Source organism: Loxodonta africana, chromosome 3 (genome assembly GCF_030014295.1).
Source record: "Loxodonta africana isolate mLoxAfr1 chromosome 3, mLoxAfr1.hap2, whole genome shotgun sequence".
Taxonomy (NCBI): domain Eukaryota; kingdom Metazoa; phylum Chordata; class Mammalia; order Proboscidea; family Elephantidae; genus Loxodonta; species Loxodonta africana.
In genome coordinates this window covers 90,788,002-90,806,275 of record NC_087344.1, presented here as the reverse complement: position 1 = coordinate 90,806,275, position 18,274 = coordinate 90,788,002, and the positions used below count along the sequence as shown (strand labels likewise).

The 18,274-nt window shown below is 38.5% G+C and overlaps 1 protein-coding gene across 2 annotated transcripts in view; it reads right to left on the bottom strand.

Annotated features, from left to right (window-relative positions):
* ZYG11B (zyg-11 family member B, cell cycle regulator) overlaps window positions 1-18,274 on the bottom strand; it is a 130,235-nt gene that overhangs the window by 54,304 nt on the left and 57,657 nt on the right. For both annotated transcript variants that reach the window (XM_010591274.3, XM_010591273.3), the window contains exon 3: window positions 17,013-17,767. In XM_010591274.3, the coding sequence (XP_010589576.1) occupies window positions 17,013-17,767 (755 nt within the window). The remainder of the gene's footprint in view (window positions 1-17,012; window positions 17,768-18,274) is intronic.

Here is an 18,274-nt window from a genome sequence, read left to right as displayed (position 1 = left end):
CTACTGCAACCAGATACTTATACCTACACCAATCACCCCTGCCTCTCTAAGACTGTAGGACAGAGCCTGTACCACACACTTCATGACCAACTACCTAGACACCTGAGCTGAATCCAGACAAGAAAAGTGAATGGACTCCTAGGCTCAGATACTAGATAACAGCTCGAGCCATCTGGTGACAGGACATTAGAGCTTCAAAGTCAAATTTAATCAAGTTAGCTCAGTTAAGCAGCCTATTTGGGCAAATCAAAACAAAACAAAGCAAGAAGCTAGGATACAAGTAAAGAAACATAAAATAAACTAATACAATAACTTATAGATGGCTCGGAGACAACACTCAATATCAAATCAGAAAAAAGAGCGGACCATGATTGCTTCAACAAGCTCTCAAAACAAAGAATCAAGGGATCGTCTGGATGAAGGTGCTTTCCTGGAATTACGAGATGCAGAACACAAAAGATTAATATATATAACTCTTCAAGATATCAGGAAGGAGGTCAGGAAGAAGATCAGGCAATACGCAGAACAAGCCAAGGAACACACAGATAAAGCAGTTGAAGAAATTAAGTAGGTTATTCAAGAATCTAATGAAAAATTTAATAAACTGCAAGAATCCACAGAGAGACAGCAGTCAGAAATTCAGATTAACAATAAAATTACAGAATTAGACAACTCAGTAGAAAGTCAAAGGAGCAGAACTGAGGAAGTGTCAGGCAGAATTAGTAAGACTAAAGATACAGCACTTGGCACCAATATATTTGAAGAAAAATCAGATAAAAAATTTTTTTAAAAATGAAGAAATCTTAATAATTCTGTAGAACTCTATCAAGAGAAATAACCTACCAGTGACTGGAGTACCAGAACAAGGAGGGATAACAGAAAATACAGAGAGAAATACTGAACATTTGTTGGCAGAAAACTTCCCTGATATCATGAAAGAAGAGAAGATATCTGTCCAAGATGCTCACCAAACTCCATATAAGGTAGATCTCAAAAGAAAGTCACCAAGACATATTATAATCAAACATACAAAATCAAAGATATAACAATCCTACTCATTAAAATAAAATACGAAAAAAACAAAAAACTCAGCAGAAACAAAATCAACAACAAATAAGAGGAAAAGACAATATATAAACTACTTAACACAAAAAATTAAGTGGGAAAAAGAAACTGTCAACAACACACAAAAAAAAGACATCAAAATTACAGAACTAAACTCATACCTATCCCTAATTACGCTGAATGTAAGTGGATTAAATACACCAATAAAGAGACAGAGAGTGGCAGAATGGATAAAAAAACACAATCCGTCTACATGCTGCCTATAAGAGACACACCTTAGACTTAGAGACACAAACAAACTAAAACTTAAAGGATGGAAAAAAATATATTGAGCAAACAACAATCAAAAAAGAGCAAGAGTGGCAATATTAATTTCTGACAAGATGGAGTTTAAAGTTAAATCTACCGCAAAGGATAAGGAAGGATACTATATAATGATTAAAGGGACAATATACCAGGAGGATATAACCATATTAAATATTATGTACCCAATGACAGGGGTGCAAGATACATAAAACAAACTCTAACAGCATTGAAAAGTGAGATAGACAGCTCCACAATTATAGTAGAAGACTTCAACACACCACTTTTGGTGAAGAACAGAACATCCAGAAAAAAGCTCAATAAGGACGTGGAAGATCTAAATGCCACAATCAGCCTACTTGACCTCGTAGACATATACAGAACACTCCACTCAATGGCAGCCAAGTATACTTTCTTTTCTAGCGCACACTGAACATTCTCTACAACAGACCACATATTAGGTCATAAAGCAAGCCTTAGCAGAATCCAAAACATTGAAATATTACAAAGCATCTTCACCAATCATAAGGACATAAAAGTAGAAATCAATAACAGAAAAAGTAGGGAAAAGAAATCAAACACTTGGAAGCTGAACAACACCCTACTTAAAAATGACTGGGTTATAGAAAACGTTAAGAATGGAATAAAGAAATTCAAAGAATCCAATGAGAACAAAAACACTTCCTATCAGAATCTTTGGGACACAGTTAAAGCAGTGCTCACAGGTCAATTTATATCAATAAATGCACACATCCAAAAAGAAGAAAGGGCCCAAATCAAAGAATTATCCCTACAACTTCAACAAACAGAAAGAGCAACAAAAGAAATCCTCAGGCACCAGAAGAAAGCAAATAATAAAAACCAGAGCAGAATTAAATGAAATGGAAAACAGAAAAACAATTGAAAGAGTTAACACGACCAAAAGCTGGTTCTTTGAAAAAATTAACAAAATTGATAAACCATTGGCCAAACTGACAAAAGAAAAACAGGAGAGGAAGCAAATAACCCAAATAAGAAATGAGATGGGCGATATTACAACAGACCCAACTAAAATTAAAAGAAACATAACAGATCACTATGAAAAATTGTACTCTTAACAAATTTGAAAACCTAGAAGAAATGAATTTCTAGAAACACATTACCTACCTAAACTAACATAAACAGAGGCAGAATAACTAAATAGACCCATAACAAAAGAAGAGATCGAAAAGGTAATTTAAAAAGTCCAACAAAAAAAAGCCTTGGCCTGGACACCTTCACTGGAGAATTCTACCAAACCTTCAGAAAAGAGTTAACACTACTACTATTAAAGCTATTTCAGAGCATAGAAAAGGATGGAATACTCCCAAACTCATTCTATAAAGCCAGCATATCCCTGATACCAAAACCTATATCCCTCATGAACTTAGATGCAAAAATCCTCAACAAAATTCTAGCCAATAGAATTCAACAACATATCAAAAAAATAATTCACCGTGACCAAGTGGGATTCATACCAGGTATGCATGGGTGGTTCAACATCAGAAAAACAATTAATATAATCCATCCCATAAAAAAAAAAGATAAGAACCACATGATCTTACCAATGGATGCAAAAAGGCATTTGACAAAGTTCAACATCCATTCATGATAAAAATGCTCAGCAAAATAGGAATAGAAGGAAATTCCTCAACATAATAAAAGGCATTTATACAAAGCCAACAGCCAACATCACTCTAAATGGAGAGAGCCTGAAAGCTTTCCCCTTGAGATCGGGAACCAGATAAGGATGTCCTTTATCACCACTTTTATTCAACATCATGCTGGAGGTCCTAAACAAACAACAAAAAAAAAACCAAACCCAGTGCCGTCGAGTAGATTCCGACTCATAGCGACCCCATAGGACAGAGTAGAACTGCCCCATAGTTTCCAAGGAGTGCCTGGCGGATTTGAACTGCTGACCCTTTGGTTAGCAGCCGTAGCACTTAACTACTATGCCATCAGGGTTTCCGCTGGAGGTCGTAGCCAGAGCAATTAGGCTAGACAAAGAAATAAAGGCATGCAGATTGGTAAGGAAGAAGTAAAAGTATCTCTATTTGCAGATGATATGATCTTATACACAGAAAACCCCAAAGAATCCTCAAGAAAATTACTGAAACTAACGGAAGAGTTCAGCAGAGTATCAGGATACAAAATAAACATACAAAAATCAGATCCCTCTACACCAACAAAAAGAACATCAAAGAGCAAGTCACCAAATCAATACCATTTACAGTAGCCCCCAAGAACATAAAATACTTAGGAATAAATCTAACCAGAGACGTAAAAGACCTATACAAAGAAAACTGCAAGACACTACTGCAAGAAACCAAAACAGGCATACGTAAGTGGAAAAACATACCTTGCTCATGGATAGGAAGACTTAACAGTGTAAAAATGTCTATTCTACCAAAAGTGATCTATAGATACAATGCAACTCCCACCCAAATTCCAACAACATTTTTTAATGAGATGGAGAAACAAATCACCAACTTCATATGGAAGGGAATGAGGCCTCGGATAAGTTAAAGCATTACTCTAAAAGAAGAACAAAGTGGGAGGCCTCACATTACCTGATTTTAGAACCTACCATCACCGTAGGAAACCCTGGTGGCGTAGTGGTTAAGTGCTATGGCTGCTAACCAATGGGTCGGAAGTTCAAATCCGCCAGGCGCTCCTTGGAAACTCTATGGGGTTAGTTCTACCCTGCCCTATAGCGTCGCTATGAGTTGGATTTGACTCAACAGCACTGGGTTTTATACCATCACAGTAGTCAAAACAGCCTGATACTGGTACAACAACAGATACATAGACCAATGGAACAGAATTGAGAATCCAGATTTAAATCCATTCACATATGAGCAGCTGGTATTTGACAAAGGCCCAAAGTCTGTTAAATGGGGAAAAGACAGTCTCTTTAACAAATGGTGCTGCCGTAACTAGATATCCATCTGCAAAAAAATGAAACAAGACCCATACCCATACCTCAGACCATACACAAAAACTAACTCAAAATGGATCAAAGACCTAAACATAAAAACTAAAACAACAAAGATCAAGGAAGAAAATATAGGGGAAACACTAGGAGACCTAATACGTGGCACAAACAGTATACAAAACATTACTAACAATGCACAACCAGAAAAGAAACTAGGTAACTGGGAGCTCCTAAAAATCAAACACCTATGCTCTTCCAAAGACTTCACCAAAAGAGTACCTATAAACTGGGAAAAAGTTTTTAGCTATGACATTTCCGATCAGCATCTGATCTCTAAAATTTACATGATACTGCAAAAACTCAACAACAAAAAGACAAACAACCCAATTAAAAAATGGGCAAAGGATACGAACAGGCACTTCACTAAAGATGACATTCAGGTAGCTAACAAAAACACAAGGAAATGCTCACAATATCGTTAGCCATTAAAGAAATGCAAACCAAAACTACTATAAGATTCCATCTCACTCCAACAAGGCTGGCATTAATCCAAAAAACACAAAATAATAAATGTTGGAAAGGTTGTAGAGAGACTGGAACACATACACTGCTGGTGGGAATGTAAAATGGTATAGCCATTTTGGAAATCAATTTGACAGTCCCTTAAAAAGCTAGAAATAGAACTGCCATAGGATCCAGCAATCCCACTCCTTGGAATATATCCTAGGGAAATAAGAGCCTTTACACCAACAGATATATGCACACCCATGTTCACTGCAGCACTGTTTACAGGAGCAAAAAGATGGAAGCAACCAAGATGCCCATCAACAGATGAATCGATAAATAAATTATGGTATATTCACACAATGGAATAGTATACATTGATAAAGAACAATGATGAATCTGTGAAACATTTCATAACATGGAGGAATCTGGAAGGCATTACACTAAGTGAAATTAGTCAGTACCAAAAGGACAAAAATTGTATGAGACCAATATTATAAGAACTCGAGAAATAGTTTAAACAGAGAAGAAAATATTCTTTGGTGGTTACAAGCATGGGGAGAGAGGGAGGGAGAGAGGGAGGGAGAAGGATTTTCACTAATTATATAGTAGATAAGAACTATCTTAGGTGAAGGGAAAGACAACACACAATGCAGGAGAGGTCAGCACAACTGGACTAAACTAAAAGCAAAGCAGTTTCCTGAATAAACGAAATGCTTCGAAGGCCGGCGTAGCAGGGGTGGGGGGTTGGGGACCATGGTTTCAGGGGACATCTAAGTCAATTGGCATAATAAAATCTATTAAGAAAACATTCTGCATCCCACTTTGGAGAGTGCCATCTGGGGTCTTAAACGCTAGCAGGCAGCCATCTAAGATGCATCAATTGGTCTCAGCCCACCTGGAGCAAAGGATAACGAAGAACACCAAAGACACAAGGTAATTATGCACCTAAGAGACAGAAAGGGCTACATAAACCAGAGACTACATCAGCCTGAGACCAGAAGAACGAGATGGTGCCCGACTACAACCGATGACTTTCTTGACAGGGAACACAACAGAGAACCCCTGAGGGAGCAGGAGAGCAGTGGGATGCAGACCTCAAATTCTCATGAAAAGACCAGACTTAATGGTCTAACTGAGACTAGAAGGACCCCAGAGGTCATGGTCCCCAGGCCTTCTGTTAGCCCAAGACAGGAACCATTCCCAAAGCCAACTCTTCAGACAGGGATTAGACTGGACTATGGGATAGGAGATGATACTGGTGAAGAGTGAGCTTCTTGGATCAAGTAGACACATGAGACTATGTGGGGAGCTCCTGTCTGGAGGGGAGATGAGAAGGCGGAGAGGGTCAGAAGCTGGCTGAATGGACACGAAAAGAGGATGGAGAGAAGGAGTGTGCTGTCTCATTAGGGTGAGAGCAACTAGGATTATATAGTAAGGTGTACATAAATTTTTGTATGAGAGGCTGACTTTATTTGTAAGCTTTCGCTTAAAGCAGGATAAAAATTGAAAAAAAAAAAAAGTCTACCTAGGAATTTTCTACTTATGCCACATTAATACACTTATCTTCTGCTACGGTTCAGGCGTCACTGGGCACATAAGGGGAATTGTCTCTTTATAAAAGCATTCCAACAAGTGAAAAAGAAATATTAGAATACCACCTTTCTATAATCCCTGATTAATTAATGGATGTAAGTATTAAGTATCAACAACTGCTCATATCACAGAAAAAGAAACACCAAGACATTATGTACTTCCTGATGAAAGAGCATAACACCTAAGGATTCTGCCCAAGGGACCAAACACGAGGCCGATTACCTAAGACTGATTACCAAATCTAGCTGCCGATTTGCAGAAAACATAGACAGAAATATGCTGACCTACATCATGAGTATAAATTCAGCAAAATCCAGACTGAGGGAAACTCTACAAGTCAAAAGCGCTGAATTTTTCAATAGACAAAAGGAAAAGAAAGGGAGGGAGAACCTGTAAATTAAAAGACAATCAAAACACATAGCAAAATTTCCAAAATGGGCAAGATTAACTAAGTGTCTAGAACTATAAAGAAATTAAGAGATATGATTACTATAAAAGTCAAGATAAAGGTTACTTTTGTGAGGAGGGAGGGTTATGATTGGGATGGGGCACATGGAAGTTTCTGGGGTGGCTGGCAAAGTTCTATTTATTCACCTGGGTGGTCGTTTCAAGTGGGTTCGCCTTATTTTCACTCATTAAGTTATATTCTTGTTAGGTGATGTCAGCAAACTCTTATTTGTTGATGTCAGGTGGATCATGGCTGAAAGCAGAGAATACCAGAAAGATGTTTACGTGTGTTTTAGTGACTATTCAAAGGCGTTCGACTGCGTAGATCAGAACAAATTATGGACAACATTGCACAGAACAGGAATTCCAGAACAATTCATTGTGCTCAGGCGAAACCTGTACATAGACCAAGAGACAGTTGTTTGAACAGAACAAGGGGGTAATGCGTGGTTTAAAATCAGGAAAGTTGTGTATTAGGTTGTAGCCTTTCATATACTTATTCAATCTGTATGCTGAGCAAAAAATCTGAGAAACTGGACTGTATGAAGAAGGACAGGGCATTATGATTGGAGAAAGACTCATTAACAACCTGCGTCATGCAGATGACACAACCTTGCTTGCTGAAAGTGAAGGGGACTTGAAGCACTTACTGATGATGATCAAAGACCACAGCCTTCAGTATGTATTACACCTCAACATACAGAAAACAAAAACTCTCACAACCAGACCAATAAGCAACAACATGATGAATAGAGAAAATACTGAAGTCACAGATTTCATTTTACTTGGATCCACAATCAACACCCATGGAAGCAGCAGTCAAGAAACCAAACAATGTATTGCATTGGGCAAATCTGTTGCAAAAGACCTCTTTAAAGTGTTCAAAAGGAAAGACGTCACCTTGAAGACGAAGGTGGGCCTGACCCAAGCCATGGTGTTTTCAATTATCTCATATGCATGTAAAAGCTGGACAATGAAAAAGGAAGAACGAAGAAGAACTGATACCTTTCAATTATGGTGTTGGCCAAGAACATTGAATATAGCATGGACTGCCAAAAGAAGGAATGAATCTGTCTTGGAAGAAGTATAGCCAGAATGCTTCTTAGAAGCAAGAATGGCAAGACTTCATCTCACATACTTTGAACATGTTATCAGGAGGGACCAGTCCCTGAAGAAGGACATCATGCTTGGTAGAGGGGCAGTGAAAAAGAGGAAGACCTTCAATGAGATGTATTGACACAGTTGCTGCAACAATGAGCTCAAACATTAAAATTATGAGGATGGTGGAGGACTGGGCAGTGTTTCGCTCTGTTGTACATAGGGTGGCTAATTTAATTGGAACCCATTCAAGGGCACCTAACAAAAACTTGTAAGGTGCGATCTCTGTGTTTTATTTTACAATGAGAAGGTTAAATACACAAACACACACAAAACAACAAAAACTGAGGTTCTCATTAAGTTAGAAGATTAAGTCTTTTTGGCAATAGCATCACACAGGGTGATAAAAAAATAATCAAATACTTTATATTATTCAGTAACTATGTTTTATATAAACATATGGCATTCAAGTGTAATTTGCAGCAGCTTTGAGAAAATGAAGAGATGCTTCATGGCTGCCATTTTGACCTCTGATATGATATGATATTGTCGTTACCTGCTGTAGAGTTAGACCCTGACTCATGGCAACCTAATGAAGAAGAGGATTGAACTGTTGTGATCCATAGGGTTTTCACTGGCTGATTTTTTGGAAGTCCATTGCTAGGCATTTCTTCCTAGTCTGTCTTATTCTGTAAGCTCTGCTGAAATCTGTTCAGCATGATAGCAACACACAAGCCTCCACCGACAGGCAAGTCATGGCTGCACTTGAGGTGCACTCTCTGGCAATCAAACCCGGGTCTCTCACATGGCAGGTGAGAATTCTATCACTGAATCACCACCGCCTCTTGATATAGATCCAAAAGTCTGATATAAATTAATACGCCAGAGACACAAGGGTATATATCGAGCATTTGTAAGATTGCAGAAGTAACAATGAAACTTTTTTACAAAATGATTTTTAGACTTTTAGTTGATGTATAATATTTTTACATAGCAATTGCTTTTGATTACATGTTCATATATGCAAGTTCAGTTATTTAATAATAAAACTTTGGGAAGTGTTCAGTTCTTTTTGAAATACCCTGAACTTTTTCTTATAGATTCAGAAGGATATTTTAAGGTCAAGGCTTTCTAACGTAAAATAACAAAAGATCTTGAGAACTGATCTTGACCAGATTCTCTGTCTGCATGCTATTCTGAAACGTCCTTTCTAAATTTTTGCTCTTTGGATTAATTGGCTAATATCTACAACCTCTCTGATGGTCTAAAAACTCTTCTATTCTATCCTAGAGCAAATGCATCATACAGTTTAGCTCAGTGGCTAAGAACATACTGATTTTTAAAAACTAGGCAAAAAATAATTACAATGTGTTCACAAAGTGGTGGATTAAGAGAGTCTTAAGAATCAGATTTTTGAAAGAAACAATCACTACTCTTCTTGTAGAAGACAGAGTGTAGAGCATTTGAATAAATGATGAATAGGAAAGCATAGCTAAATGGGGTACAGAACAGTAAGAGATAAGAGACTAAACACTAAAAACGAATGCTTGGTAAATCTACCTGGAAGGACATGAGACTAGAGAAGGTGTACAGATGAAGAATTAGGATGTAGAAGGAAGGGGTAGAAAAAAGGTAACCTGAGATACCTTAACAAGATTTTGAAGAAACTTTTATTGCCAAAATTTGGTTTAACAAAAAATTCATATGCAGCCTAAGAAAAAACAAGAGTAAGCATCACACTGAGATGACTCCCCTGATAACTCCAACAGCTTCCCCCATATTGTGATCTTGTAATTGCTTAAAATTTGTTTTCTCGTTTAGACAGAAAACTCTATAGGATCATCGTGGGCCCTGTGTGTCATTTTACCACTGTATCCCTAGTCTTAAGTACAGTAAACTGCGCATTAAAAAAACACCAAACCAAACCTGTTGCCATCCAGTCAATCCCAGCTCATAGTGACCCTATAGGATAGTTAGAACTGCTCCATAGGGTTTCCAAGGAGCAGCTGGAGGATTTGAACTGCCGACCTTTTGGTTAGCAGCCAAGCTATTAACTAATGTGCCACCAGGGCTCCAAACTGCACATACTAGACATAAAAAATAGTTTTTGAGTCAATTAAAAAAAGTCATGGTCCCAAGCAGGTAACAAGTTAAGTGAAGGAGCATCACATATAAGAAACTTCACATCTAATCTATGTAACAACCTCAGATAATATAAGGTTCCTATTACATGCTCGATGGCAAATTCAAAAGTTCTCCTTGGTAGAAACAACCCAAATGTCCACCAACATTATGAGTGGATAAACGAAGCGTGGTATACACATAACAATGAAATATTATTTAGTCATAAAGAAATGAGGTTCTGCAAAGAAGAAAATATTCTTTGATGGTTATGAGAGGAGGGAGGGAGGGAGGGTGGGAGAGGGACATTCACTAATTAGACAGTAGATAAGAACACTTCAGGTGATGGGAAAGACAACACACAATACAGGCGAGGTCAGCACAATGGGACTAAACCAAAACCAAGTAAGTTTCCTGAATAAACTGAATGCTTCAAAGGCCAGTGTAGCAGGGGCAGGGGTTTGGGGACCATGGTTTCCGGGGACATCTAAGTCGATTGGCATAATAAAATCTATTAAGAAAATATCCTGCATCCCACTTTGGACAGTGGCGTCTGGGGTCTTAAATGCTAGCAAGCAGCCATCTAACATGCATCAATTGGTCTCAACCCACCTGGACCAAAGGAGAATGAAGAACACCAAGGACACAAGGTAATTACAAGCCCAAGAGACAGAAAGGGCCACATAAGCCAGAGACTACATCATTCTGAGACCAGAAGAACTAGACGGTGCCTGGCTACAACCAATGACTGCCCTGACAGGGAACACAACAGGGAACCCAACAGGGAACCCCTGAGGGAGCAGGAGAGCAGTGGGATGCAGACTCCAAATTCTTGTAAAAAGACCAGATTTAATGGTCTGAGACTAGAAGGACCCCGGTAGTCATGAATCCCAGACCTCCTGTTGGCCCAGGACAGGAACCATTCCCAAAGCCAACTCTTCAGACAGGGATTGGACTGGACAATGTGATGGAGAGGGATGCTGGTGAGGAGTGAGCTTCTTGGATCAGGTGGACACTTGAGACTACACTAGCGTCTCCTGCCGGGAGGGGAGATGAGAGGGTAGAAGGGGTTAGAAGCTGGCAAAATGGACACGAAAAGTCAGAGTGGATGGAGGGAGTGGGCTGTCTCATTAGGGGGAAAGCAATTGGGAGTATGCAGCAAGGTGTATATAAGTTTTTGTGTGAGAGACTGACTTGATTTGTGAACTTTCACTTACAGCACAATTAAAAAAAAAAAAGAAATGAGGTTCTGATACATGCTATGACATGGATGAACCTTCAAAATATTATGCTAAGTGAAATAAGCCAGGTACAAAAGGATAAATATTGTATGATTCCACTTACATGAAATATCTAAAATAGATAAATGGATAGAAACAGAAAGTAGATTAGTAGTATTAGGGAGGGGGAATGAGGAATTATTACTTTTAGGTAGAGTTCTATTAACAGTGATAAAAAAATTTTAGAAATAAAAATGGTGATATGGATGGAGAAACTCCTCCTTGACTCCCTTAGGCACTTACCAACAGAGAAGGAAATTAAGCCTTACTAATTTTTAATACATACTCTCTAGGTGTGAAACCCTGGCAGCATAAGTGGTTAAGTGCTACGGCTGCTAACCAAAGGGTCAGCAGTTCGAATCCACCAGGCGCTCCTTGGAAACTCTATGGGGCAGTTCTACTCTGTCCTATAGGGTCGCTATCAACTCAAGGGCACTGGGTTTGGTTGGTTTTTGGTACTCCCTAGGTGGTGCAAATAGTTAACGTACTTGCTGCTAACCAAAAGGTTGGAGGTTTGAGTCCACTCAGAAGCTCCTCAGAAGAAAGGCCAGTGATGTACTTCTGAAAAATCAGCCATTGAAAATCCTGTGGAACACAGTTCTACTCTGACACACATGGGTTCACCATGAGTCGGAACTGACTCAATGGCAACTGGTTTGGTTTTAATATTTAATATATGGATGAAAACTCCACCTCTATGTCAGCCAGTCACATGTCACATACCACAGCCTAGCCTGAATGCTCTGTGTCTTTGCTGTAACATACCGCAGTCTATGTGTGCCCTGTGAAGTGTATTTAGGGATTATGTTATTTACTTTGTACTAACCCTTCAAAGAAGCTGTGAACTAAAGATAATGATGAAATAAGCGAACTTTGAAAATGGCAGATATACTTTTATATATAAAAAAGATATCATCATTTATGACTAGTCAGCCAAAAAATAAAAAACAAAAATAATCAAGACTACCTGAAATAAGGAGTTACATTCATCATCACTAGTGATGAACCTCACTCTAATATATGCTATGCCTTGGTATAGTAACTAAAGATGGTGTAAAGCCATCAAAATTAGCAAGACAGTTAAAAATACTGTTTTATTTTGTCTATCCCATCCTTTTATAACTTCTTCATGTTGTGTGCATGCTTAATAATATATCTAATAGATTAGCATAGTATTATATATGTATAATTTATAAGGATGCATATGATAGATAACAGAGATGTAAGCTCAAAACTTTAGAACTGTATTTTCAAAACTGTTTAGACAGCACTAATTTGTTGAATTATTTCAGTTACTAAATGGTTGCCTCCTCTGGTCCTTGTTTAATTCCTCTTTTTATCATCAGGTATTTATTAGCACAGTGACTAGAATAAAATACACTGTCAATAAACATAATGAGTGGATATATCTTTCCTAGTACTCTGTGACCAAGAGATGTGAAGATGTAAGAGTCTAGTCTCTTCTGTAACCTTCAGATGTTACAAAAGCCTTGAAATGTCATATGAAATAAAATACTGGGTAGAAGGGAAAATATGTAACGATGATCTGGGTCAGGCTTTCTTAATCAACATTTGATTAATTCCAACAATTTTATAAATTTCTTATGTGAAATATAGCTGAAGTTACCTTTGCATATAAAATAAAAGAACTTTTGTTTCTAGAATGATAAATACTTTAAACCAACTTCATTACCTGTACGTTTTATTCTCTGAGTCAGAACTGACTCGACAGCACACAACAACAACAACAAATATGTTTTACTCAGCGATCAGTACGTCTCTAACCACAGATAAACCCTAAAAACAAGCAATCTGGATCTTCAAACTATAAACATCTTCAATTAGATTAGCTTCATATCTTAGATTAAAAAAAAAAACAGTGCTTGCCTGTACTAGTTTTAGCAAACAGTTTAAAACACAGAAACTTTCCTTAACCACAAAATTTATACGCCATGGAAAAATTTTCTTACAGCACTCTGTGCTAACTCTATTATAGTATCTTTCAGACTGTATTAAATCTATTTAAAAATTTGTCTGTCTCCTTTTCACAGACTAAAATTTCTCAAGGGCAAGAGCACAAACTCAGAAATCGTAAAAAAGTAACAGTGTATGTTTTTTGAAATAGACCAACTCTTCTGCTTAAAAAACTTTTTGTACCTTCATGGCACACAACAACAATCACTGCATGTTGTTTAACACAGTGCAATATAGGAATCTGAATGCAAGGGAGAGGTCTAGGCTGAAGGTATAAATTTAGGAGCCATCAGCATATAGGATAATGACTTGAGGATAGGACTGAGGTAATGGAACATTCTAACATTTTAGAGACCTGGAAGATATGTAAGAACCCACAAAGGAAATTGAGGCTGAGTAGCCAGAAAAATATGGGGGTGTGTGTGGGGGGGAACTAAGTGAAAAAAAATATTTCAAGGAGGAGGACAAGATAAACTGTGCCAAATGTCACTTTAGGTCACATAAGATGACGAATGATAACTGGCATTGGGTTTAGCACATTTCCAATGATTCCCAGGAGCTGGGAGCCATAGTTTGGTAGATAACCCCAGAGTCTGTGAAAAAGGTGGCCAACAAAAGTTAAGAATCCTAGTTATGAAGAATTGGAAAGTTCAGGAACCTGACAGTGATAGAAGAGAAAACTGGGTGAATGAATAGTAATGACAGAGTTGGAAATTCTACAGTATAAAAACCATTTGTGGAGGGACTAGAAACTGGGGAGAAAGGCAGAACTAAGACACTCAAACAGAGGTAGTAAGGTGTAGCATGGAAAGGACACATGCGTTGGAATCAAATAGTCCAATGGAAATTACATGTTAAAACAAGAATTTCCCCCTCCACCCCCTGGAAAAAAGTAAAGATTATCACCCTTACATAATGCATTCTTTTTTAAAAAATTTTTATTGTCCTTTAAGTGAAAGTTTACAAACCAAGTCAGTCTCTCATACAAAAATTAATATACACCTTGCTATATACTCCTAGTTGCTCTGCCCCTAATGAGACAGCACACTCCTTCCCTCCACTCTCTATTTTTGTGTCTATTCAGCCAGCTGCTGACCCCCTTTACCTTCTCATCTCCCCTCCAGACAGGGGCTGCCCACATAGTCTCATGTGTCTACTTGATCCAAGCAGCTCACTCTTCACCAGTTATCATCTCCTATCCCATAGTCTAGTCCAATCCCTGTCTGAAGAGTTGGCTTTGGGAATGGTTCCTGTCTTGGGCTAACAGAAGGTCTGGGGACCATGATCTCCGGGGTCCTTCTAGTCTCAGTCAGACCATTAAGTCTGGTCTTTTTACGAGTGCATACTGCATTCTTTTAAAAAATTATCTATGTAAAGCCAAATACACAGCTATTTTAAAGCACAGAGGAGAAGGGTGAGGGGCAGGGAGTTTAAGTCAATGGGAGTGAAACAATCAGAACAGAAGTGACTAGAATGTTGACACAATGTGAAGAATGTAACCAATGTCACTGAACATTCTGTCTAGAAACTGCTGAACAGGACTAGGTTTTGCTCTGTATATTATTACCAAAAATAAAATAATACTTTAAAAATAAAAACTAGTCCAATGGTTCAAGGACAGGCTCTAATACCAGCTGGCTGTGAATCTAGCATACTGCCCAGTACCTGGCTTAGAAGGCCTTGCCAGGTCTGGCTGTGGCCTACATCTCCAGCTTCATCTCATTTCTCCTGCAACTCTCTCCTGTTGAGCTGAAGCCACAGTGGCCTTCTTTCAGTTCTTTGGCTGTACCATGCTCCTTCCTACCACACAGCCTTACATTTTTCTTTTTACCAAGACCCACCTTAAAGATCTCCACTCATTCATCAGTTCCTCAGAGAAGCCTTACACCAAGTTGAGTCTGTCTGTTCAGTACCCTCACACAAAGCATTGTGTACTGTTCTACATTCTTAGCACTACACAATTTAAAGCATGCATGTGTATGTGTGTGTATGTATATATTTGAAATTATTTGGTTAATGTCTGACTCCCTCACTGAATTACAAGCTCCACGAGGGCAAGCATGTCTGGGCTCCCTACCAAATCCCCATGTCTAGCAGTGTCTAGGGCACAGAGGCACTGGATAAATATTTACTGAATAAATGAGTGAAAAGGAGTGACCCAAAATAATTTTCTACATTCTGTTATGAAAGTCTGAATTTACAAATAACCTAAGAACTGAGATGTTTATAAGGTATAGCGAAGAGAGATTTTAACCCTTCCTTATCCTTTTTTGGACCAATGTTGGTTGCTCAGCAAAGATATCTTGCCATTTTGGTCACAAAATCCACTTCTTCTGGGTCTTGCCTGACCGTGCTTCAGGTAGGATCAAAGGATGCTTGTGTTTAAGCGGTGTGGGTAGTGGGAAAACAGTGCTCTGGAATCAGACAGATATAAGTACAAATGTTGGTTCTAACTAATAGTAAATCATATAATTTCTAAGAGCCTATGTCTTCTCATCTGTAAAATAAGGCTCCAAACCAAACCCGCGGAACTGCCCCATAGGGTTTCCAAGGCTGTAATCTTTACAGAAGCAGAATACATTATCCTTCTCTCACAGAGCAACTGTTGAGTTCAAACCTCTGACCCTTCTGTTAGCAGCCAAGTTTAACCACTGTGCCACCAGGGCTTCTAAAATGAGGTTAATACCTGTCAATATAAAGCATCTAAGGGATATAGTGGAGTCCTGGTGGTGCAGTGGTTAAGAGCTCAGCTGCTAACCAAAAGGTCTGCAGTTAGAATTCACCGGCAGCTCCTTGGAAACCCTATGGGAACAGTTCCACTCTGTCCTATAGGGTTACTATGAGTCGAAATCTACTTGACAGCAACAGCTTTGTTTTTTTTGGGAAGGGATATAGTATGTGTTAGAAAAATATTAGTCTTTCTCAAACTTGTCACAGTCCTATCCTTCAAGGTCTGACTCAGATATCATCTTCTCCATGAAACCACACATTTCCCAGCTAGAAGAAATTTCTCTTATAGCAATTACTACTACTCTGATTCTTGACTTAATAGTTATTTGTGATCATCTCATAATTACTACTTCCATCAGATTAAGCTCCTTGGAGGCAGGGCCCGTGTCTTTTTCATGTTAAAATCTCAAGCTCAAAAGATGTTTGCTAAACTGAATTTAATCTAACAGGCTTGAGAAACTTTAAGAAAAGCAAAATTTCACCACTTCTACAGCAGAGATCTCCTTAGGGAACTTTAAATTCAACAAGGGTATTCCAAGTTTCTTTGAAGTGATCCACTAGAAATGGTATGCTTAAATAGTTCAAAACATGTAAACGTTGTCATCATAATAAGAATTATCATTTTTCCAAGACCTACTATGTGACTTGCACTTTACATACATTATTATTAATCTTCAGAAGAATTCTGCAAAGTAGGAATGATATCTATTTTGCAAATAAGGAAATGGAAACTCGAAGAAGATATAGCATGTTCTGGGTCATGAAGTAAGAAAGCTGTGATTTTAGTTAGTCTCTGACTCTAAAGCAGAGACTTTCCACTATACAATGCCCTGTTTCATGAACATGTTCCATATATTATTAGATAGTCATCTTAATAGACTCTTATGCAACTAAGACATTCATTAGCCTGACAAAATAATATATTTTTAAAGTCTAACCTTCAAATGTCCTTCGCCTGTGAGGAATTCAGAGTAGCCAGCATCAGTGGCCAACAAACCTACAAACTGCATGCTGGGCCGCTGTTTAATAAAGGCTTCAACAGCTTTATCTGTCACATGCTTTCTCCCAGAAACATCCAGGGAGACAAGGTTGGGTAGGATGGCCTTTTGTTCTAGCAAGCGAAGAGCTATGTCTGATGTAAACTGTTTATCATCTGAAATATCAAGATGATTCAGATGCTTTAGTTCCTGAACAACATCCAGTATCTGTGTGGTTGTCATTTTTAAACATTTCAAGTGGTGCATGGTTAGAGATTTGAGTCGGTCTTTGCAGGTTCGTAGAGCTGTGATATCTGTGATGGAAGTGTTAGAAATGTCCAGGCTCTCTAATCTTGGCAATGAAGCCACTTCAGCCAGGTCTTCATTGTAAAAGAGAACATTGGTGATGCTCAAAGCTCGAAGGCCAAAAAGCCGACTGAAGCACCTCTCATAAGGATCTTCGAGGGAGAGAGTTAATGAGTTCAGCACTAGGCACTGGAGATTTTGCTGGATCCATTTGTTACTGATGAGCCCACTGATGATGTCTGTAATAGTGATGTCAGCATTTACACCTGTGGCGTCAAGTTCCACTAACTTGTGGTGGCAGAAAGCTTTCTGGAAAGCAACAGCAGAGATCTTTGCTTTGCGTATGCAAGCTCGCTTTAAGCGCATCTGGTTGCCCCGGAAAATACCCACAGTTCCATCATTCAGTAGACCTGGTGAAAAATAAGCAGCATTTTAACTTCAAAAAAGTATTAAAGAATAGCTAAAATTTCTATCATAATTTATATTTACAGAGCATTCTCACTGAACAGTATCTCTTAATATACACAACTCCATGAGGTGAAGATGTTATCTACAATTTATAGATGAGTAAACTGGGGCTCAGAAAAGGTAATTCCCTTTCCAAGATAACAGAGCAAGTGGCAGAATCAGGACGGTGATAGACATTACTATTATTCACTGATATTATCTCATTGCCTTGCTAGACATATGGAAAGTTTCATTTCTCAGCACTATCCTGGAATTAGACAGGGTCACGGGACTATTTCTGGCCAATGGGTTGTAGACTGAAGCATGTAATAGCCAGTACATGAATTTCCATTCTATCTTCTCCTGCTACAGAAAATGAGAAGGCTTCAAGTTCTAGAGAGTGCAGCTATATGAGGGTGGAGCCTCCATCAGCCTGGATCCTAGGGTGACCAGGGACTTGTGGAGTTTAT